This window comes from Antechinus flavipes, chromosome 3, assembly GCF_016432865.1.
Source record: "Antechinus flavipes isolate AdamAnt ecotype Samford, QLD, Australia chromosome 3, AdamAnt_v2, whole genome shotgun sequence".
Lineage (NCBI taxonomy): Eukaryota > Metazoa > Chordata > Mammalia > Dasyuromorphia > Dasyuridae > Antechinus > Antechinus flavipes.
The window spans coordinates 287,139,469-287,165,127 of record NC_067400.1 but is presented as its reverse complement, the minus strand read 5'-3'; the positions used below and the strand labels follow the sequence as shown (position 1 = coordinate 287,165,127).

Here is a 25,659-nt window from a genome sequence, read left to right as displayed (position 1 = left end):
CTACTTTGTGACTATCCTAGCTTCTTTTCAAGACTCAGCTTAAATTCTACCTTCTGCAGGAGGGAGGCCTTTCTAGGGTCCCCAATCCTGTCCTTCAATTCCCATTGCTAGAGTCTTCCCATTAAGATAATCATTGATATCATAAGATAATTCGTGTCCCAAAAACCTTGTGTATACAATTTTTTGCATGCTGCCTCTTCCATTTGGATGTGAGCTCCTGAAGGGTAGGGACTATGTTCTTGCCTTTCTTTGTATTCCCACTGATTAACATGGTACCTGGCACAGAATAAGTGCTTAATAAATGCTTCCTGACTGAATGATCCTTGTGGTTGAAAATGGGAACTTCAGAAGAATTATGGCTTTGTAGAGAAAGAAAAGAAGTTCATGAAAATGACACAAGTATATATTTGCCTAGATTAGTATTAAGAAGCACATAAATTAGGGTATGATTTCTTCAATTTACTATAAGAATAATAAAAATGCTTTCACGTATTTTAAATATAATTTGACTTTCATACTTTTTCAATTATAGTTTATTATATAAAGTGAAGCATACATTTTATGGGTAGAGTTCAAAATTCATTTAATAATTAGGCCACCATGAGGCTTCTGAAAAATTAATCCCTTTGATTTATTACAAATATTTGCCTTCTTTTTTGGTTCTCCAATGTTCTTATAAATCCATGCCCAGGGGGTTTTGTTCTTATAAGAAAGAGCAGCTAATGTAGCAATAGGGAATACTGAATTCCATTTTATAGGTCAGATTTTAATCTGCAGTTGACACCTAATGTGGTTCTGACACAACCTGAACCTGGCATATAATACAATATTCAATCTACACAAGCATAGAAGAATAATTCTTCCAACATTAAATAAATAAAGGCAAGAACCCCTTACAAGAACATATTTAAAGATTATACCTTAAAATAGAACCAAAGGACTGGCCTCAGACAGAATACACTAAAGCAATAGATGAATATGAATATATGAATTCAAAAATTAAAATGTACTGAATGCATAAATGAAAAAAATCTGTATCACAAATAGTTCCATCAGAGGTTAAAGATAAATTTTTCTCAGTACATTTAAAATATGAATCTGTTTATAAAAATTTGACATCTATATAGCCTTTTTCAAAAAATGTAACAATCTTATAAGGAAAGATCCACTAGTATTTCTAGCTTTTTCCCTTTGAATTGATAAATTAATATGTATTTTTATTAATCTGGGGGGCTTCAAATCCAGTTATAAGTATTAACGCAATTAGCTCAGTGCTATTTCTACAAAACAGATCAAAGCGATTAAATCCCTTGGCACTAATAAATAAACAGGCCCCAAGCCAGATACATTTCTTAGAAGTCTGAGGCAGACATGTAGTTAGAAAGGAAAACTATTCTACAGTGCAAATCCATTTATTTTCATAGCAGGTCACATGTGGGTACCAAGATGGGTTATTAAAGTGTGGTTTAAAAAAAAAAAAGGCAGACTACTTTTGACAAGTCTCAAAAAGACATGGGGAAAAAAATCCTTACCCTTATCTAGTGATGAGGAAAAGTTACCCATGGTAAAGGGGTGGAGGTAGAGAACTTGATGAGATGTGAATAGAAAGGAAAAGAAAGGAATCACTAAGCAAAAAGAATTTTTAAAAAGCTGTAAGAGGTGATGGGGAAAGAATCACAGCTTTTCTCGAATTTATTAAATCAACCAAGATGCCATATTTTGAAAGGTTACTTCTTGCTTTCTGATAAAAGAATAATTATAGAATTCAGTGAGGTTGAATTGGAATAATAAATCCTTGTAAGTAGTAATTATTAAAATTTAGGCAACATAAAAGCAAATGTTATGTTATTCAACTCACTCCCATTCAATCTGACCAAAAGCATTTCCTTTACTATGGAAAGATGAGTAATTTAATATGCATTTCCATTCATTCCCTGTCCCCACCTGAGACCTTCTTTGCTTTCTATCTTGTCAAGCAATATACAACTTCACACCAAGAGATAATAAATGTTTCAAGTCTGCTAAAATCAGAAAATGTCAACTTAGTTTTAAGACTAAGTGATTTTCCTTCTAACTAGAAGCTAGAATTCTTTTTTGGCTGCCTACATTTGATCTGAAATAGCAATTTTCTACAATTTCATATGATAATTCTCTTACAATAGCTTTACTAAAAGAAGTAGTTTTATTTATAGCTGACAATGATGGCATTAGTGGCTTTTTTATAAAGGAATGCATCGTTATTCTAAGAGTCAGTTGGTCAAAGAGAGCCAGCACAAGTAGTTTAGAGGGGCTGTCTACAAAGCAGAAATATCTGAATTCAAGACCTGCCTCTCTTACCTACTATGTCACCTTGGGCAAGTCAATTAAACTAATGTGCATCCTAGGCAATTGTCTTAAAAAAAAAAAAAAAAAAAAAAAAAGAAGGTGCTGACTTGCACTGGTAGAAAAAGCATTTCCTGACTTGGTAGTTCTCAGTTAAACCATAGGGACAGTCCTTATCCTTGTTAATAGTCTATTCACTATATCTGAATTGTTTCAAACATCTGAACTACTTTTCAGAATATTTCATTTTCATTAATAATTCCCCCCTCCCAAGGAGGCCACTAATGAGAAAAAAAAGTCTCCATACACTACAAAAAATTCATAGCAGAATTTTTTTTTTTTGGTGATAGCAAAGAATTGGAAACAATGTAGATGCCAAATGATTAGGAAATAGATAAACAAAAAGTGGTACATGAATGTGATGGAATATTACTATGGTGTAAGAAATAATGAATATGATTGAATACAGAACATGAAAAAAATCTACATAAACTGATGCAAAGGGAAGTAGGAAGAAGCAAGAAAATAATATACACAATAACTACAATAATATTAATGGTAATAAACAAAACACAAAAATATTTTAAAATTCATGCAGCAAAACATGAAAAGATATAAGGAGATACCTCAAACCTACCCCTCTGTAGAGGTAAGAGGTCCAAAAGTGTGCACATTGCCCATATTACTGAATATTTCCTGTGTATTGAACAACTGTGCAGATATGTTCTTTTTCTTTTTTGTCTTTTGAAAATATTATCTGTTGTATAAATATGTTTAGAAGAATTACACAGTTTAATCTATATTGGATTACTTGCTGTCTAGGAAGGAAGTGGGAAGAAAATAGGGAGAAAAATGTAGAATACAAGATTTTGTAAGGATGAATGTTGAAAATTATCTTTGCATCTATTTTCAAAATAAAAAACTATTATTTTCAAAAAGAAAATATTATTTGTTATATGGACGACTCCTTGGGAAGGGGAGGAGAGACATACAAGGGAAATTGTGATGCCATAAAAAAACAAAAAAAATCCATTAAAAGATGTAATGGGCTGAGGCTTGAGTTGATGCACTGAGGTCCCAAGCACATGAGGCTAAATAGTAATTGGACCATACTCTATTAATATATATGCTTGGAGAAAGAATGGCCCCCGCCCACTCTTTGTGCAAGTCCTGATGTGTTGTATAGGAAATGACGATTTTGGTGGGTGGAGGCAGGGGAGTGGAAAAGGAAAGGGAGGGAGAGACTTTTGGGATTGCCATTGCCACAGTTGGCTCAGCTCGCATCTCTCTCTGTTAGCTGGCTTCCTGTCGCAACTACCTATATTTGCTATCACAATCTTTATTCACCTCTTCACTTCAATAAATATTGAAGATTTTTCCCTTAACCTGAATTCCTGACTCCGGCTGATTTTAAATACGCGGTCATTACAAAAACTAATTTTGAAAAACAAAATTATAGTGATCTCTACTCTAAAATAATGATTTCCCCTGGGATCCAAAGCAACAAACAAATGCCATAAGTATAAAACAAACAAACAAAAACTACTGAAAATTTCACCTTTGGAGTTATCCTCATTCTTGATTTCTTTGCTCTATTTGACACTGTTAACTCGACACCTTTTTCTTGATGTTCCCATCTTCTTTGGTCTACAAAACATGGTTTTCCTACCTCTGACCTATTCTATAACCTTTTCTCCTTTTTGCTCTTTAATATGGAAGAAAAGAAGGAATCAAGCATTTATTAAGCACCAATTATGTGCCATGGCCTGTACTAAAAACCATACAAATATTATCTCATTTACTATTTACTCTTTATTATTATCTCATACCCTGGGAGGTAGGTGCTATTGTGATCTCCATTCTGTAGTTGAGGAAACCAAGGCAGAAAGAGGTTAAGAGATTTGTCCAGTTATATAACTAGTAAGTGGCTATTATTAGATTTGCAGGGCTTCTTAATTCCAAGCCAGGCACTCTATATACTACACTATCTAAATTGCCTTATCTGTTACATAAAATTAGCCATTATAATAATTAGTGATTTTAAGCCTAAGGGGTAATGCAATGGCCCTCTACAATCCACTTGGTTCCCTTCTCTTTAGTTTTAAGATTTTTTATTTTAGATGGAAAGTTCTGAATTTAGTCACAATAGTTCTGACTCTCAATGTAGGAAATTTCTAACCCCTAAGCAAAAATTAGATTTATTACCCAATCTAGCATTCATGATTTATGACTAATTAATCCTTGGTCTCTTTGCAACTGAGACAAAATTTACTTTACTGGAAATGTTTGGGTAAGGAAACAGTGAATTATATTAGAATGTCTGTGGTTAGACAAATAGTTGAGGGAAGGTGAGGGAAAAGGTTGAGCTTTTCTTGGAACTTTTCTCAGCTTAGGTCCTTTGCTCTGAGATGCCGATAGAACCAATGACTCCCCTAGATTTCTTTCTTCTCTGTCACAGCTCAGTCCTCCTTTTGTTCTTCAAAGCTATACCAGAAATGTCATGCTTGCCTCAACCTCTGAAATCCAGATCTTTTATTTCTGAAACTGCTTTTTCTTTTATTCAAATTGCTTATTATATAATCCAGTCATGGATCTCACACAATGGCTTTGATTATTTCAAGGTGTACAGGCCCTGTTCACAGTGGGTTCTGATGGTTGCTTCAATCAAAAAGTGTTCTTTTATAACCAAGAAATTTACTGAAATTGATGGGAAATCAGTGGAACTGCCCTCCCCTTATATGAGTATTCTCTATGGGCAAGACATCAGTTTTTTTCTATTGATTCACTGTCTCTCAAGGATTTCATCCACTTTAAAGATTTCTACTATCAGGGCTATGAAATGACTCCCCCAAATTTACATCTCCTATCCTGACTTTTTTCTGAATTCTCATTCCATAACTTCAATTGTCAAATGGACATTTTCCCTCATTACCATCTCAAATTCTGGTTTAAACCATTTTTATCCTCTCTCCAAAACACAGAAACAAACTGGTCATCTTCATTCCTTTTATATTTTTGTCTAATCCAATCCAGTAATTAAGTAACCATTATGTGGAAAACCACTAGAGATACAAAGATAAAGTAAGCAAATAAAAAGATTTAAGCCCTTAAGAGTTTAAATTCCACTGGGGCAAGTGGGAATAAAACATGTATGCCTTTCTATCTGATGCTTTATCATTTGATTTCTCTTTCCCTAAAAAATAAAAATAAAAAAAAAAATCAAAGGATATCTGATCAAGTAGTATATGTATGTTTGTATCAGTTTGGGAGCCTGAATAATGTCATCTTATTAAGAACTGAGGTAGTGTGATGTAGTTGGTACAGAACTGACCTTGGAGTCAAGGAGAACTAGGTTTAAGAAAAATACTGGCTATGTGACCAATTGTGCATCACTCTCAGATCTCTGACAATTCTCTTAAAATTGCAAATTACAAATCAGTTGCCAGTTTGAACTGGTACAGGGAATTCCACACACTCACTAGAAGTTTTCTACATAACTGAAATCACAAATCTAATCCAAAAACATCCATGAGACTAAATAGTTCTAAATGCAAAAATGTAATGCTCTTTCCACACCAAAGAACCTGTGAGATCAGTCATGTAATTATTACTAATCCTACTTTAATTTTTTTATTTTATAATATTTTATTGTTTCCAATTTCAAGTAAAGACTTGAATTTCTAACATTCGTTTTTTATAAGATTTTAAGTTCCAAATTTTTCTCCCTCTTTCCCTTTCCTTTCCTCAAGATGGTAAGCAATCTGATATAGGTAATATATGTGCAATCACATAAAACATATTTCCACATTAGTTATATTGTGAAAGAAGAAACAAAACAAAAGGAAAAACCATGAAAAAAATTTAATTGGAAATAGTATGCTTCAATCTGCATTCAGAATATGTCAGTTCTTTCTCTGGATGTGTATAACATTTTCCATCATGAGACTTTTACTAGTCCTATTTTCTAGATGAGAAAATGGAGGTTCCAAAAGTTTATGTATCAGAGGCAAGAAATAAGCTCAAGGCTTTTTACTCTAAGCCCTCTACATGATGTTGTTTCTTTATTTCAACATGACAAACATAATAAAACAACAACATTTTCATCAAAAGTCTCTCAGGGTCTTCATTTATGCTTCCTTTTCAACACAGCCATTTACTGAAATTCTAATAACCAATTAAGATCCACAGCAAGCATTCTTCCACATACAAAGGTGAAAGATTTAGAAATGTTTTCCCTGTCAATTCAATTCTATACCTTGACATTCAGCATCCCTCAACATTAGCTCCTAAGCCTATTACTTTATGCATGAAAAGATATGATTCTAGAAGGAAGCACACATGAATAAGAAATAGTAAGGAAGTAACATTTAGAGCACAAAATGCTCTTTTACAAAGTCCACTTGGCTACAAGGCATGTGGACCCTAGAAAGTTTCCATGTAAAATTGGTCCCTAAAACCAGGTTTCCTAAGTAAGCTATAACACAAATCAGATCCTTCTGCTTTTAAAATGGCAACTGGCAGTATTATTTTCTTCTCCTCTTCCCAAAATATTTACTAAGTTTTGAACCTCTTCAATTATAAAGATAACCTAAGAACTACTTTCGTGTTAATCATATGATTTCTTGATTCCAGGATTATAAAAGACCCTGAGTAACTCATTAATTCAAGAAGACTGGTATCCATCCACTTATGATAGGACCAAACTTCTCTACTCTGTATCATTTTCTAACACAAAATTTAAAGGTTCATGACAGTCTTTAACTTAAAAAAAAAAAAAAAAAAAGTTGTTGCCAACTTTCATTAGATATAAAACCAAATAAATTCAGAAATCTAAAACCAAATTAAGTTTTAAAAAATGTAATAATGTTGTTTAAATGTGGAAACCACTCTCATTTCCCTTCTTCACAAAATTGGACAAAACCAAGAAAGTATCATTAATCTTGCCATATTATCTCCTATGCAGTTACTGCCTGGAATAGCAGATTACAGCAAGCCAAGTGCTCCAAAGTTATTTATAACTTTGCAAAACTATAAAATTGCCCTTACTTACCAATGTCATTGCTCCTGTCTGAGAGGTCCTTCTCTGAGGTGCTGGAGACCGCAATGACCACCAAATCAATCTTTGTATTGTCGCTCCTATAAATAATAATAATAAAAAAGTCCAGATAGTTAATATCTGATGTGTGTCTCTCTCCTTCTGTCCCCTTTCTTGTGCGGAACCCATTAATGAGAGTGTTTTATGTGGAGGAGATGGAACTTTATACTTCCATAAAATCATTGAGCCCACGCAATCACTTGTCACAGAAAGCTGCTGCCAACCAGTCTCATTGCCACAAGGATTAGTTTTATCTTGATGCAGCCTGGTCAATGTACTGTACTCTTTCTCTCTGTGACACATGGCTCTGAAAGATGCCTATTTTGAGGACAAGTGTTTACCACAATACGCAGCACTGTTTCAAGAATGAAATCCTAAGCTAAAATAAATGGCATTCAACCATGAAAATTGGGTGAAATGTAAGGGGACCCAGCCCCACAATTTAATTATCTTTACAAAATCAGAGAAGTTGAACAGCAGCAGCAGAAAGGACTCCATCCAAAAACAAACCTGGCTAGCCCTACTCATCAAAAGTTAGCTTCCTTGAACTTTGATTTTAAAAAAATATGCTGATATAACTGTATAAATATATATGTATATATATTTTAACATGTTTAACATACATTAAATTACTTGCCATCTGGGGGAGGGGGTTGGGGAAAGGAGAGGAAAATTTGGAACACAAGGTTTTGCAAGGATCAATGTTGAAAAATTATCCATGCATATGTTTTGTAAATAAAAAGCTGTAAAAAATAAATAAATAAATAATTAAATGTGCTATTATCTCTGTGGAAGATTAGGTAGCCTATGAGTGAAACATCTTTCAATATGCTGACAGTTATATCATGTCATGTTGAAATCTGGCAGGGTATTAATCTGGCACCTAGTAGGAAAGGTTAGAATACTCTTGGAGGAAAGTAGATGAGAACCTACATGCTCATTATCTGAAGGAGAAGTCATCTTCCCTCAGGAATCACCTCACAAGTAACAAACACTTCATTATATAAAAGGGCACATACAGATAACTTCACTGTACATTCACATGAGGAAAGTTTTATTATTTTTCATAAATTGCAAATGTGGCACCTAAATCTTTCAGCTCACTTATTTGGAAGAGGCAAAGGCTGGTTATGTAAATTAAAGGGTAAAAAAATCTTCATTTATAAAAATTGAGAATCATATGACTAATTAACCCAGTTTCCTTACAAATCACAAATCCTTTATACCAGGATTGCAGGGCTGGTTCAACATCAGGAAAACTATCAGTATAACTGATTAGTAATCAATAACAAAACTATCCGAAATCATATCTTTATCTCAATAGATTCAGAAAAAGCATCCGACAAAATACAACACCTATTCCTAATAATAAAAAAAAAGCCAGAGAGTATAGGAATAATTTTCCTTAAAATGATAAGTAGCACCTGTCTAAAACCATCAGCAAGCATTATATCCAATAGGAATAAGATAGAAGCATTCCCACTAAGATCAAGAATGAAACAAGGCTGCCCACTATTACCATTACTATTCATACTGGAAATGTTAGATTTAGTGATAAGAGAAGAAAAAGAAACTGAAGGAATTGTAGGTAAATGAGGAAACAAAACTATTACTCTTTGAAGTAATATTTACTGTATCCTGCAGAATCAACTAAAAATTATTAGAAATAATTAACAACTTTAGTAAACTGATATAAACCACATATAAAATATAATTTCTATCTTTCCAAATACATATAAAGATAGTTTTCACTATTTTTTTTAAAAGCTTTGTGTTCCAATTTTTCTTCCTCCCTCTCTTATCTTCCTCCTCCCCAAGATAGCAAATGATCTGATATAGAGTAAATATTTGATTCTTTTGAAAAACTTTGTGTTCCAATTTTTTTTCCCTCCCTCCCTTACTGTTCTCCTCCCCAAGACAGCAAACAATCTGATCCAGATTAAATATGGGCAATCCTTTTAAACATATTTCCATATTTGTCATGTTGTACAAGAAAAAGTCAGACCAAAAAGGAGAAAACTATAAGAAAGAAAAATCAAACAAATATATATAAAGGATATGAAATAAACCCACATAAACCATTAGCATTTCTATATGTCGCCAACAAAGCCCAGCAGCAAGAGAGAAATTCCACTTAACATAACTGTAAACAATATAAAATATTTGGGAATCTATCTGCCAAGACAAAGCCAGGAATTATATGAACACAATTACAAAATACTTTTCACACAAATAAAGTCAGATCTAAACAACTGGAAGAATATCAAATGCTCATGGGTAGGACAAGCTGATATAATAAAAATGACAATTCTATCTAAAATAATCTACTTATTCAGTGCCATCCCAATTAAATTGCCAAAAAAGTTACTTTACAAAGCTAAAAACTATTAAAATTCATCTAGAAGAATAAAATATCAAGAATATCAAGGGAATTAACAAAAAAATGCAAAGGAAGGTGGCCTAGTTGTACCAGACCTAAAAGTATATTATAAAGTTGCTGTTATCAAAACTTTTTGGTATTGGCTAAGAAATAGAGTGGTGGATTAGTGGAACAGATTAGGTATACAGGACACAATAGTCAGAGTATAGTAATCCACTGTTTGATAAACCTAAAGACTATAGCTTCTGGAATAAGAACTCATTACTTGACAAAAATTGCTAGGAAAATTAAAAATAGTATGGGAGAAACTAGGCATTGACCAATATCTAGACATTGACCTTATACTAAGATAAAGTTGAAAGGGGTTCACAATTTAGACATAAAGGGTGGGACTATAAGCAAATAAATTACTAGAGCAAGGGATAGTTTACCTGTCAAATCTGTGGAGAAATGAGGAATTTATGACAAAGAAGAACTAGAGAATATTATGAAATGCAAAATGGATAATTTTGATTACATTAAAGTAAAAAATTTTTGCACAAAGAAAACTAATGTCTCCAAGATTGAAGAAAAGCAGAAAGCTGAAAAAAAATTTACAGCCAGTGTTTCTGATAAAGGCCTCATTTCTAAATATAGAGAATTCTCTCAAATGTTTAAGAATGCAAGTCATTCCCCAACTGATAAATGGCCAAAGGATATAAACAGGTAATTTTCAGGTAGAGAAATTAAAGTCATTTCTAATCATATAAAAAAAATGCTCTAAATCACTAATGATTAAAGAAATGCAAATTAAAACAACTCTAAGGTACTACCACACACCTCTCAGATTAGCTAAGATGACAGGAAAAGATAATGATGAATGTTGGAAGGGATGTGGCAAAACTGGGACACTAACACATTATTGGTGCAATTGTGAATGGATCCAACCATTCTGGAGAGCAATTTGGAACTATGCCCAAAGGACTATCATATTGTGCATACCCTTTGATCCAGCAGTGTCTCTACTGGGCCTGTATTCCAAAAAGATCATAAAGGAGGGAAAAGGACCCACATGTGCAAAAATGCTTGTAACGACCCTTTTTTGTAGTGGCAAGAAACTGGAAATTGAGTGGATGCCCCCCATTGGAGGAATGGCTGAATAAGTTAATAGTATATGAAGGTAATAGAATATTATTGTTCTATAAGAAATGATGAGCAAGCTGATTTCAGAAAAGCCTGGAAAGATCTCAACTGATGGTAAATGAAGTGAACAGAACCAAAAGAACACTATACACAATAATAAGATTATGTGACGATCAACTGTAATGGACTTGGCTCTTTTCAACAATGAGGTGATTTGAGCCAATTCCAATAGAATTGTGATGAAAAGAGCCATCTGCATTCAGAGAGAAAACTATGGAGATTAAATGTGGTTGGCAGCATATTATTTCATCTGTTTTTGTTTGGTTGGTTGGTTGATTTTTCTTTCTTATATTTTTTGCTTTTTTAGTCTGGTTTTTTCTTGAACAACTGACAAATATGGAAATATGTTTAAAAGAACTACATATATTTAATCTATATCAGATTGCTGTCTTGGGGAGGAGAAAGGTAAGGGAGATAGGGAGAAAAAAACCGAAACACAAAATATTTCAAAAATGAATAACAAAAACTCTCTTTACATGTATTTGGAAAAATAAAAAACCATTGAGAAAAAAAAATCATACATCCCTTGTACCTCTAAAAAGCCCATCTTCCAAGTTTTCCACAAACCTTTCCTATGAAGTGTTTGAGAGGATCCTCACAGATACATCATGGATCTCAAAAAGGCCAATCACAATCTACCATATGATCTTAGAGCTGGTAGCTGCTGTCATGTCTCTCCTTAGTGGAAAGAGCAAAATGCATCAAAAACAACAACAAAAAAAAAAACCCAAACCCATTATATAGATATCTCTCTCTCTCTCTCTCTCTCTCTCTCTCTCTCTCTCTCTCTCTCTCTCTTTCTCTCTCTCTTTATATATATATATATATAAAAATATAAAGGAATTTTGTAAATGTCCCTTACAAATTCAAAGATATTTTCTTGACTCAGAAACATAAAAATATATATAAACAAACTTAGTTTATAAATGTGAAATTTTGGCTCCAAATACGTAGATGAATTGAGGAACCTCTCTCCTCTCCATTCTTTTTTTTCTTCCAAAATGTTTGGAAAGGAACAAAGTCCTTGGGGGTGGAAGTAAGGAAAGATTTCCCACTGTAATGTTCTGTTCTCTAACAAATTTTCATATTTCTATTCCTCATTCACAGTAGTTCAGGAATTGTACTTTTCAACCAACTGGGGCTATGAACCTTGGAGGTTTGGTAAGGGAAGTAATATGAATGTGGAAGGGAGCATCTAGGACTAATATAGATGCCAGTTAAATTGCATCATGAGCCTTTAGAATTGGCAAACAGTCCCAGGAGAGCTGCCCCAAGAAAACCTCATTTTGGACCTAGGCTAGGGTTGAAGAGGGGTGTTGAAACTGTTGGTCCTCACTATGATCATCATTCTTTTTCCCAACATTTGGTTCCACTAAAAGTCAGACAGTCAATAAAATTAATTAAATGTCAACCACTAGGGATAGTGCTAAGAATAAAAAGAAAGGGAAAACAGAGTTCTGCTCTCAGAGAACTCAGTCTAATGGGAGAGACAAAATGCAAATAACTGTGTAACACAAAGAAGTTATATAGTAGATAACCAGAAGCAATCAACATAGGGAAGGAGTTGGAATTAAGGGGAATTGGGATAGCTTCTGATAGAAGGTCTGATAGGAGGCTGGAACATGAGGAAAGAGGAACCAAATTCTGAAGAAACAAAGATAATGACAGTGTGTTCAGAGCATGCCCAAATTGCGCTATGTCAGATTCTCAGTTCTTTTTTGTTTTAATATTAATTAATTAATTAATATGACAAAAAACTTGGGGGGGGGGGCAGCTAGGTAGCTCAGTGGATAGAATGCCGGGTTTGGGGTCTGAAGACCCTAGTGGTTTGCCAAATCTGGCCTCATACTTTTACTGGTTCTGTGACTCTGGATAAATCACTTAATCCTGCTAATCTCAGTTTTCTCATCTATAAAAATGAGCTGAAGAAGGAAATGACAAACTATTCCAGTATTTTTGCCAAGAAAATTTCAAATGGGGATATGAAGAATTAAATACAATTAAAAAATGATTAAATAACAAAATTATAATACTTGATATTTAAGGAGCATTCTAAAGTTTTCAAAGCACTTTTCATACACCATGCCATTTGAGCCTCACAACAATCCTAGGATGGAGGTATTAAAGGCATTATGACTGCAGTGTTACAGATGAAGGAAATGAATCTCAGGGAAGTGTCCTGACCACACAACTAGAGTAAGAAGCAAGATCTGAACCAGTCTTTTTGATTGTTCCAACTCTGTATTCTGGCAGGGATGCTGTCAATCCCACTTTCTACAGGAAGTCTTTCTCAATCTTCCTTAATGCTAATGCCTTCCTCTAAGATCACCTCTAACTTATCCTGTCTATAGTTTGGCTGTTATGTTATTCAGGTGGACTACTGCTTTGTGCCTTTCTTCATATTCCCAGAATTTAGCACAATTCTTAACACATAGAAGGCACATAAATGCTTGTTGACTTGATTGATTTTAGGGAGAACTCATAGGTAATAAGCTCACTTCTGATTCAACTTAAGGCATTAAGTTTAATTTACCAACACTAAACTGTTTAGTCTTCAATTACCTAAGTAATATTTACTCTAATGGTAAATTAGAATGGTAGGTAAAGAGAGAGGAGAGGGGAGGGAAGAGAGAGAGAGAGAAGGAAAGAGCAGAGGAGAGAAGAAAGGGGAAGGGAAAGAAAAAGGAAATGGAGGAGGAAAAGAAGGAAGGGAAGGAGGTAGGGAAAGAGAGAAGAAAGGAAGGAGGGGAAGAAACGAAAGAGGGAATAAAGGAATGAAAGGAGGGAGGGAGGGAAAGAGAAAATGAAGAAGGGAAGGAAAGAGGGAAAAGAAGAAAGGAGGGGGAAAGGAAGGAAGGAAGGAAGAAGGGAAAGAGGGAAGGAAGGAAGGAAGAAAGGAGGGAAAGAAATAAGGAGGGAAGAAAGGAAGAAGGGAAGAAAAGAGAGAAGGAAGGAAGGAAGAAAATGAAGAAATTAGGGAGGAAAGGAAAGAAGGGAGGGGAGGAATGAGAGGAAGGAAAGAAGAAGGGAAGGAGGAAAAGAAGGAAGGGAAAAAGGGAGGGGAGAGAGAGAAAAGGAAGGAAAGAAAGGGAGCAAAGAAGGAAGGAAGAAAGAAAGGCGGAAGGAAGGAAGGGAGGGAGGGAAAGAGAGAAGGAAGGAGAGAAAAAAGAAAGGAAGGAAGGCAGGGAAGGAGGGAAAGAGGGAAGGAAGGAAGGAAAGAAAGGAAGAAAGAAAGGAAAGAAGAAAAAAGAAAGGAGGGAGGAAAGGAAGTTCAGTGAAGCCCTTAAAAATAAACAGAATGAAGTTCAGAGGGAAACATAAACAAGCAGGAAAACTTTTGGACCTGTAGTGAACATTTTTGTTATTCAATTGTTTTCATTCATCTCTCACTTTTTATAATTCCATTTGGTGTCTTTTTGGCAAAGATAGACAAAAATAGATAAATGGCAAAGAGAAGTTTGCCATTTCCTTCTCCAGCTCATTTTACAGATGAGGAAACTGAGGCAAATAAGGTCAAATGACTTTCCCAGGGTCATGTAGTAAGTTTCTGAGGCCAAATTTGAAGGCAGCAAGAGGGGTTTTTCTGACTCCAGGTTGTACTACCTCAACTATGTCACCTAGCTGCCCATGATAAACTGAGTATACAATTACTAGTTTCAAAAAATAACTTCAAACTGAAATATAATTTGCTTTGTGTTGTCACATACTTTTTTTTCTGTGTAAAAATGTTCAAGTTATTAGTATTTGTCAAGTTAAAAATTTATTTAATAAAAAATTGCATTTTCTTTTAAACAACTAATTTCCAACCCGAATTGCTAGAAATAATTCACTGAATATGTTGTATTATTCACTGATTCTATTAGGGCCTTATCACACACTAATTTATAGAAAGAGTTTAATCCTCCAAAAGAAAAGGATTTAGAAGAAGCATTAATGAGAGAAAAAAATATTAATTTTTCATAAATTATCCTTTTTCTCCAGTGTTAGGAAAAGGATAAAGCAGCTGTTTTTCACTTTTATCAGTTTAGTACTGCCTGAGTCTAAATAACTGGGCTCTGTACATTCACAAAAGATGTAATAGAATTTGTTTAAATTACATTTGTACCTAGGAAGTCCTATCTTTGAATACATTAAAAACCAAAAGCTTATCCATAACCAAAATTTATATTTTGCCTAGACAGAACTATTCTAAGATACATGAATAATGAGCAAATCCCCCTCAATCTGAGCATTCAGTAGCCCCACATTGGGAGTCAGATGGTGAATAAGGAAGGCAGAACAAACTAATATATACATATTTAAAAGAAAGAAAAACTTGGATCTTCCATAGCGTAAAATCCACAATATACACCCTGTCATCCCAGGGAGACAGATTGGCAGATCTCTTTCTGAACCTCATCTGAACCTCTGAATCACTCCCAGAATAAATAACTTGTCCAAATACAATCCCTGGCAGGGACCTACATGTGCAAAAATGTTTACAACAGCTCTTTTTGTAGTGGCAAGGAATTGGAAATTAAGTGGATGCCCATCAATTGGGAGATGGCTGAATAAGCCATGATAAATGAATGTAATGGAATATTATTGTTCTATAAGAAATGATGAGCAGGTTAATTTCAGAAAAGTCTACAAAGATTTACATGAACCAATGTTGAGTAAAGTGAGCAGAACTAAAAGAATGTTTTACACAATTATCAGCAGGATTAGTGATGATCAACTATGAAAGACTTAGCTCTTCTCAGCAATGCGGTGATCCAAGACAATTCTATGGAACTTGGGGAAAAAATTGCCATCCACATACAGAGAAAGAGCTATGGAGACTGAATGCAGATCAAAGTACAGTATTTTCATCTTTTTCATTTTCTTTTGTTTGTTTGCTTATTCTTTCTCATCATTTTTTTCCGTTTTTTGTCTGAATTTTCTTTCACACCCTGACAAATATGGAAGTATGTTTAAAACAATTTAACATGTATGACCTGTATCACATTGCTTGCTATTTTGGGGAGAGGGAGATAAGGAAGGGAGGGAGAAAAAGTTTAGAGCTCAAAATATTACACAAATGAATATTGGAAACTATTTTTACATGTAATTGTAAAAATAAAATACTATTAAAAGGTAAAAGAGCACAAAAGAGAAAAAAAGGCAATCTCTGAAATTTGGCTTCTCCAAGTCCCAGTAGTCTGGGTTTAAACACTTTACAAGTAAAACAAATGTAAACTTAGTGAAAATTATGCTTGACTGGAGTTTGAGACACCCAGCTCTACTTCTTAAAAGCCTTGTGACAACTCCTCTGAATCTCAAATTACCTAATCTGCCAAAGTAGGGGTTGGACAAGTAATAAAAGCAACTCACATTCATATAATATTAATTTATAAATTATAAAATATAAATTAAGACTTCTAAAGCAGTGTTTCCACAAGGGTCCTGGGGGATAATTAATGCAAATAGTTTGATAGGTGAAGGAATTGAGATTGTGAAAAGTTGAATGATTTGCTCAATGTCACATATCTGAGCCAGAATGTAAAGCTCAATCTGATTCTATGTCCTAATCCTATTGATTATACATACTATCCTTGCCAACTTTAGTTCTAGGATTCTAAAAGATCTACAAACCATGAGCAATGCAATTTTCTAGCATTAAAATATGTACTTATGGGGCAGCTAGGTGGTACAGTGGAGAGAGCACAGGCTCTGAAGTCAGGAGGACCTGAGTTCAAACCCAGCCTCAGATACTTAATACTTCTAGCTATGTGACCCTGGGCAAGTCACTTAACCCCAATTGCCTCGGGGAGGGGGGGGGAGGAAAGAAAAGAAAAAGAAAAAAATATGCACTTATATTAAAAATATTTTAAAAGTATCCCTTGTTGTATGTTAGGGAATCACTTTCATAATTTCCCTTCGCCCAAGCTCTGGATGGGACTGATATATTTGCGGTATGATCTGCACTAGGACTAAACTCCCAGAAATGATCTGAGCATAGGTTTAGCATTTTATCTTAACCCTAGTCTTAATTCTCTAACATTCCTATGCACAGGAGTCAGAGTTGGATTCAAAGATTAACCCAGAATTTATATTACACATTTATATTTACATTACACAGCAGTTTGTCCTTTCTATGCTTTCAGAAGTACAGGGAAAGAACCCTGCTTGATGACTTAGACTCATGGGAATTTGCTTGTCCTGATTTCTGGAAGCAATATGACTTTAAAGCTAAGCTAGGAGTCTTAAGAATTGGAAACAAATTTCATTACCCATTCCAATTCCTTCTCACAACGAACCAAGCTGTTGGCATGTCAGAAAATGTGTTTTTTGCTTCACATTTTTCTAACTCTGCTGACTTATGATCCATTAAGGGAAGAGCCAGTCACAAACTCTAGGCTGAAAAAATCTCCTATAGGGGAGCCAAAAGGAACCCTATTTAAAAAAAAAAAAAAACAACACAAAAAACAAAAAACAACACTGTAGGTGTTTTTAAAAAAAGGTTCTGATCTTTCTAAGTAGAGGGACTGCAGCTGGTGTTTTGACAATGATCAGACTGTAGGTGTGGAAGTGACTTTTTAAAGTGTCTATTTGTAAATTCCCCTTAATGTATTTATAGGATCTTACAACAATGCTAATGTATTCTTTTAAATAGAACTTCTGGATTTTTTTCCTGAAGCATATGTTTGAAGCTAGTGACATTATCAATTAAGATGCAGTTCTTACAATTTTCAGAGGATGAAATTGAAACTATTACCACTCACATGAAAGAGTGTTCCAAATCATTATTGATCAGAGAAATGCAAATTAAGACAACTCTGAGATAGCACTACACACCTGTCAGATTGGCTAAGATGACAGGAAAAAATAATGATGAATGTTGGAGGGGATGCGGGAAAACTGGGACACTAATGCATTGTTGGTGGAGTTGTGAACGAATCCAACCATTCTGGAGAGCAATCTGGAATTATGCCCAAAAAATTATCAAATTGTGCATACCCTTTGATCCAGCAGTGTTTCTATTGGGCTTATATCCCAAAGAAATACTAAAGAAGGGAAAGGGACCTGTATGTGCCAAAATGTTTGTAGCAGCCCTGTTTGTAGTGGCTAGAAACTGGAAAATGAATGGATGCCCATCAATTGGAGAATGGCTGGGTAAATTGTGGTATATGAATGTTATGGAATATTATTGTTCTGTAAAAAATGACCAGCAGGATGAATACAGAGAGGACTGGCGAGACTTACATGAACTGATGCTAAGTGAAATGAGCAGAACCAGGAGATTATTATATACTTCAACAACGATATTGTATGAGGACATATTTTGATGGAAGTGGATTTCTTTGACAAAGAGACCTGAGTTTCAATTGATAAATGACGGACAAAAGCAGCTACACCCAAAGAAAGAACACTGGGAGACGAATGTGAACTATCTGCATTTTTGTTTTTCTTCCCGGGTTATTTATACCTTCTGAATCCAATTCTCCCTATGCAACAAGAGAACTGTTCGGTTCTGCAAACATATATTGTATCTAGGATATACTGCAACATATCCAACATATAAAGGACTGCTTGCCATCTAGGGGAGGGGGTGGAGGGAGGGAGGGAAAAAAAAATCGGAACAGAAACGAGTGTCAATATAAAGTAATTATTAAATAAAAATTAAAAAAAAAAAAGATGCAGTTCTTAAATAGTAGCCACAAACTCAGAGGCTACCAAAACAAATAACATTTCCACTTATTAATGTATTTGAAGGGGAAAAATATAATTTAGGCCCTTTCTTGGGAGTAATTCAAAGGCAGTGTGTGGTAAACTAGAAAGAGAATCAAATTTGGATTCAGAAGACTTGAGTCAGAGCTTAAAGCCTGACTGTCTTACTAATTTACCAGTATGACCTATAAGTCACGCTTTTAGCACCTTGGGTTCTTCCTCTGTAAAATGAGTAGCTTGTAATAGGTGATCTTTAGGGACCTTTCTGGGGGCAACTAAATAGTGTAGTGGATGGAATGCCAGGCCTGGAGTCAGGAATATTCATTTTCCTCAGTTCAGATTTGACCTCAGATACTAGCCATGTGAATCTGGGTAAATCACTAAACTTTGTTTCCTCATTTGTAAAATAAGCTGAATAAGAAAAAGGAAATCACTCCAGTATCTTTACCAAGAAAATCCCAAATAGGGTTACAAAGAGTCAGACATGACTGAACAACAACAATATTAAAAAAAAAAAAAATTCTAGTCCTTTAGGGGAATAAAGAAAATTTAAATGCGGATAAATATTTCTCTTGAAGCCTTTCAGTCAAAGAAGCTCCATGATTATTATAAGTATTATTCTTGAAAAACATTATATGCTACAACATCAGAAAGAAAAATACTTTGAAAGACTTAAGAACTCTGATCAATGCAATGACTGGTTGATTCTAGAGGACACAGGTGGAGTGATAAAGCATGCTACTCACCTCCTAATAGAGAGGTGACATATTCAAAGAGAGGAAGAAATCTATACATTTCTGGACATGGCCAATGTTGGAATTTGTGTGTTTTTATGCACCTTTGTTACAAGGTGATTTTCTTTTTTGTTTGTTTGTTTGTTTTGTAATGGGATGGTAGAAGGAATAGGAAACAAATGTTTATTAACTGAAAAAAAAGTTTAAAATACTACATAATTTTATAGAGTAGGAAGTATATTCTTATAAAAATTTTAATGATTTGTATAGCTTAGAGAGAACATTCTTTTTTTACTTCTTGGGTAGAAAGAGTAAAACACAAAGCAGAACATTGCCTGGCCCAGAACCACTCAAAAAGTCACTAACAGAACCTGCAGTGGATTTTTAGTCTCTTAATTCCTAGTTTGGGGCTTAATACACAAAGTGAATATTCAAGTGTTACAATAGTATGTTAAGGATACTCTGTAAACCAGGGTCATCAAATCTCATAAACAAATGTATATTCACATAAACACAGACACAGACATATATATGTGTGTGTATACACATACATATATACATGCATATATATAATATACACAAACATATGTATGTGTATACATATACATATACACATTATACACAGAGTAATATGTATATCAAACTTCTTACCTAAAGAAAATCTAAGTTGTCTTGTTTCTCATAATCACAACTAATAAGATGTGAGATCCAAGGAGTATACACAGAAACTGATAAGAAAGGTGTAAGTTTTATATAGAGACTTTGAGAACATATGCTTTACAGCAGGGTCCAGTTTAGCCTAAGTTAGCCCAGGCTTATGACCCTGACATTTTACTGAGGTCCAAGAGGTGGCAAAGAAAATTGTGGAGATGAGTGATCTGTCTTTCATGGAGATGGCTAGGTGATGATCCTCAATTGTTGTTCATTCTGGGATGATGGATGAAGGGCCCTATAATATGAACTCAATTTTTATAAAAATCAGAATAGCCTTTCTAGTGATGATTTCATTAAACTCAATTAAATAAATGTAAAACAAACAAGCAAAAAACCCAAAACTCTAGGTCACTGAACAGGAAGTTGAAAGGGATCTCAGAAAGAAATGTTAAATGAGAGTAGCCTGCAAAACTCATGAGTGAGCCACAATCAGATTAAAATGTAACTGGGAAATGTTTAACAAAATAAATAAAAATGCAGTACAATATAGACAATGTTAAGATGGGGTTTTCTAAGTCACTATGTGGGCTTTCATAAATCAGTATCTATTTGAGTTTGACACCACTGACTCTAGAGATCACCCGTATTCTTACTCCATCATTTTAAAAATGAAGATACTAATGTTAGAGACAGTGACTTATCCAACATCCACTATCATACTATTCTTTTAAAGAGAGGCCTAATATCAAGAATGAGACCAGTTCTATTCAAATTCCAAATAGATGAGTAGAACACAATAATAATAATAACTGACATTTATTGATAGCACCTTAAAATTTGCCAAGCACTTTGCATACTTATTTGTGTATATGAAAAATTTATAAAACCCTGTGAAGTGGGTTCTGTGGAAATTACTGCTCCCATTTAATGATGAAAAAAAGATTTTAAAGGTACTGTTTTGTCCAACCTCCATTTCTGACAAATGAGGAGAAAGCCACTGAGAGCTTAAGTGCTTTACTCAGGGTTGCACAGCTAAGTAGGAGGTAAAATTTGAAATCAGACTTTTCAGACTCCAAACTTGTCTACTCCACCACCTGATACCCTGGAGTTCCTTCTACCAATAAAATTATAGGTCAGTCCTTATCCACATCCCCATGCAAATAAGTATACAATGAAGAAAAGTTATGAGAACCATAACATTCTGCCTCCAATAATGAAATCCTATGTCAATTATATCAATGCTAAAATATAAAATTATAAATATTTAGCTTCCAACTCCAGCAGAGGCCTTTAAGATGACCTCTGGCTCCAAAATGTTCTAAAAGTTAGGTACTCAAGGATGCTAGTAGTAAGATAAAATCTATAAATTTCTAGTTTCTTAAATATCTATCCACTCATTCATCAACCCTAAGAAATCCTCAATTAAATTAACACTGATCTAATAAAGTGTGGGAGGAAATAGATTTTGTTCAAGGTCACAAAGCCTGGATAGAATCCACATTTCCCAGTTCCCAGAGCTGTTCCTACCAAAAACCAAAGAACAGTAACAATGGTCACAACAACAGCAAAAAAAGAACACCAATATTTGTTTAAGGAAGACAAACAATCCTAAGTGATGTCCTCTTCTCTGTGAAGTCTCTACCAGCAGCTCAGCTACAGCAGGTGTCACAACTCACATTTATATGACATTTCAAAATTTATAGAGGTTTCCCTCATGATAAACAGGTGAGTCATTAGTGCAAGTATCATTTTACAAATAAAGCAACTAAGGGTTCAAACGGGTAAGTGATTTCTCAAGATTACATATATGGAAAATAGGGAAGGCAAGACTAGAATTCAGGACCAAGTTCTCAGGTATCAGTCATATTATTCTCTTAAATGATTAACCAGAGGGCAAGGATATACTTTCTCCACAAATAGCCTCCATTAAAAAAAAAAAAAAGTGAGAGCTCCAGAAGTAGGGTTACTGTTAGCTGTTGCAGAGTTCCAGCACATCCACCTACCTGATAGTCAAAACTGTCCTAAGAAAATCACGGATACTCTTTGATCCCAAGAAATCTCCTGGTTAAATATTAAGACGGCATGAACCATAGGCACAGGAAACAGGAACTAGGGTGATTTTTCTCAGGCAGCTGTCCTCTTTCACTGTGTCCTTGCTTAGATATGCACAAACAAGTTTGGCTATTTATAGGTTAGTGGAGGAGATTTCCCAAAGAGCAAAGTAAAAAGATAATGGGACAATCCCCACTCAATTTACTATCAAATTTCCCCATTCCTACGCCAGATCTGTAGAACTGTCAGAAAACACACTGGACCTTCCAGAACCAGTCTTATAACCTAAGTAGAAATTTCAATGTCTAATTTGGGTCCTGAGCCAGCAGACCAAGTCCAGAGATGGTGAGGTTCACTTACTCTGCAATTCATATTCACCCAGCATCTTATGACACTAGAAGTCACTTTAAATTATTGGACTGAATTCTCCAGCTACTGGTAGGTGCCCATAGATGTGTAAATGCAACCAAAAAACTACACACTTTTAACTATAATTTACTCATTAGTATTTCCTCCATCACTTTAAGTTTAAACAATCAATAAAACAATAAATCAAGCCCTGATTTGTAGCATTTGCCAATTTCTCACATATAAATGCTCCCACAGAAAACTTAATAATTGGCTCATGAAAGCTCCAGCATACTCCTTGTCTGTGCCCCTTTTGAAAAACTTCATCAGATCCCACTTGAAGGACCAATCAACTTGGGCTATACATCTATGTGCATTTCTTAATGTCCCGCTTTCTGATTCTGGTTGCCCATGACTCTTACAGGACATAGAGTTAGAGACAGAAGGAATTTGGGAAATTATCTAGTCTAACTTTATAGGTATGAAATTCGGACCCAGACAGGATTAAGCCACTTACTCTTAAACTTGTCCACTAAATGACACTATTTGAATAAGTTTATCAGGGATGTGGAACATTCTTAACATGTGGTTTTATATCATGTATATAATGTATATAACAAAATTCATCCTATCTCTGGGTGAGGATTTTTTTTAAAAAGTAAACAAGACTTCCCTGGAAACTACAAATCAATGAAGATAAGATTCCATGATTTTTTTCCTAAGCTAATTAACAGACTAAAAGAAACCAAAAGAGATTGGTATACAACATGAAATTCCAAAGACTGGGAAGTAAGCTCTCAAAACCTTAAAAAAAAATTTTTAAGGGGGATGGGAGAGAACATGGAGGTTTCTTACTTTATCATTTGATTCCTTAGCTCCATTTAGAAAATTTTCCCTATCAAGGACTTGTCTTTTTTTTCCCCTAATGTTAGAAAAATAAGAAATAGATAAATATTAAAACCATAGAATATTAGAGCTGGAAAAGATTTTTTTAAACTACCTAGTCCAATCACAAAGTGTTTTTGGGTGGGAAAAGTGAGGTCCCTGCTGGGATGAATTGATTTGCTCAATTCTTAGACCCCCAAACAAGTATTTGAATCTCTTATCTTTTGACTTATGGTTTTAGTACAGTAAAATTCAAGTGTGTTTTTGAGGGCATTGAAGAACATTAAGCTTAGTCAAAATTAGGTATTTATCTTATCATTTATGGAATATTCATGGGGACCTGTTCTCCCTTGAGGTTCATTTATTTTGCAATTTACAATGGGTAAAGAAGCCCTTTCTGAAAATTGTGCTTTGGGGCAGTATTATAGTTATATATTTGAGTTTTCGTTAGCTTGAAGATTATCTTCTGCATATTTGTGTACCAAATAGCTTAGACAATCTGAAATCTTTCCAAATCTAGAGAAGAAAATTAACTTCTTTCCAGGTAGGTTAGTCTCAAGAGAGACATCCTCATTTCTCTAATAACTTAGCTGACATTAGTACATTAACATTTCTTTAATTTTTGCCTTAAGCTAAAAACATCTCAAGAAAATCAGACATTTATCTCCCTGTGTGGTACTTCCAAAAACACATTATAATGCAAAGCAGGGAAATAAGAGAAAATATTTGTAAGATGAGGGGTGTCCTCCAGTCAAAAACCTAATGTGAAGATTTTTATCCAGCTCTTGATCTCTTGGGCAAAAGCAGTTTTAAGTTTTAAACACCAAACATAAGAAAACCATTCCATTGTTCTAGAAAAGCCATTGCTGAAGGATCCCTCAAGCTTTCACAATAGAATTGGTGACTTATTCAGTTCATTGTTTCCTAATCAATTTTTCCTAATTCCTATTGGGATAATAAGACACAGAAATGTTGTCTAGTTTTTGTATTTGTTTTACAAAGAAGTTAAAAAGACAAAGATGAAGATGGCAAATAACTTTGTTAAATATAGTTGTAAGTTGTGCGTGCATCTCACTGTCCTTTCATGAGATTCGGTTCACAGATTCAATCTTCAACAGACTCAATTCTTACTCAATAGACATGAAGCTATGATATATGTCCATGTCAGCAAAGACCTTGTTTGACATGGTCTCATGAGCCAAACCACAAAGCATATGTTTTCTCCAAGCTCTGGTTCACAACCAAGAAGTTTCTTTTTGGTTCTAAAATTCTCATTCTTTATAAAACAGTTAGTTAATAAGAAATATTAACTAAAACTAAACAAACAACATTATAAGCTCTGGAAATCAAATAAGATGGAAAGATTCAGTGGAAGGGCTATAAAAGGGGTGCAAAACATCCAGTTCATGGGTCATATAAAGCCTGTGAAATCATTTGTTAAACAACTGCAGACGATGATGAGCTGAAACCAGGTAGAGCAATCTCTCATCCCTTGCAGTTGTATAAGTTGATGGTTTTGTAGGGTCTATGGAATGATGTTATAAAAATCCAAATGGCCCTTGGCAGAAAAAAAGGTTCCCCATCCCTGGCCTATACCATAGGCTTCCTATGAAGGATTTAAGGGAAGATATGGACAAGAGTTACTATAGATGAGAAGTGTTGGATAGACTGCATCTTCATGACTGGATGGAGTATCTATATCAGAAAAATTAAGGACCCATAAAACTAATGAACTAAGTTAACTTATTAAATAAGAATGAATGAATAAATGAATGAGATAAGCCTGGAAGGATATATTTGAATCATATCAGGGAAGACGACCATAAAGATACAAAGGAAAATGGCCCCCACACATGAAAATCAGGCATTATGTAAATTATTTCCAGTAAGAACAAATAGCAATTTAAAAGGCCAAGAAAGTTTAGAGGAAGTATCATTTTCCTCTAAGTAAAACATACAATAAAACAGAATATGTAGATGGAGCTTCTATTTTTCTCACATTATTCCTCAGCCCTATCCATTTCTGCCAATTACAGGCAGGCAAATTTCCAAGGGTCATTTATAGGAGTTGGGTGAGACTTTCTGGGACATAACCTATCAAGGTCACTTAGAAATGCCAATAGGAAAGCTGAGATCCACAAAGTTATCTCTCTCACTCATCTGTTCCCCGGCTGTTGCATGTGGGAAGGGAGCATATGTATTTTAGAAAATATCCATACTTAACTGCTATACCATTTTTGTTTGTGTTGATTTTTTTATATAGACTAAAAATATCATTCTTCATGGAACATGGTTCTAATATACACTAATAAGTGTAG

General features: G+C 34.5%; 1 protein-coding gene across 6 annotated transcripts in view; it reads right to left on the bottom strand.

The window, feature by feature from the left end:
- Positions 1–25,659, bottom strand: part of SH3KBP1 (SH3 domain containing kinase binding protein 1) — a 457,572-nt gene that overhangs the window by 32,686 nt on the left and 399,227 nt on the right. For all 6 annotated transcript variants that reach the window (XM_051985147.1, XM_051985148.1, XM_051985150.1 and 3 more), the window contains one exon: positions 7,373–7,458. In XM_051985147.1, coding sequence (XP_051841107.1) covers positions 7,373–7,458 — 86 coding nt within the window. The remainder of the gene's footprint in view (positions 1–7,372; positions 7,459–25,659) is intronic.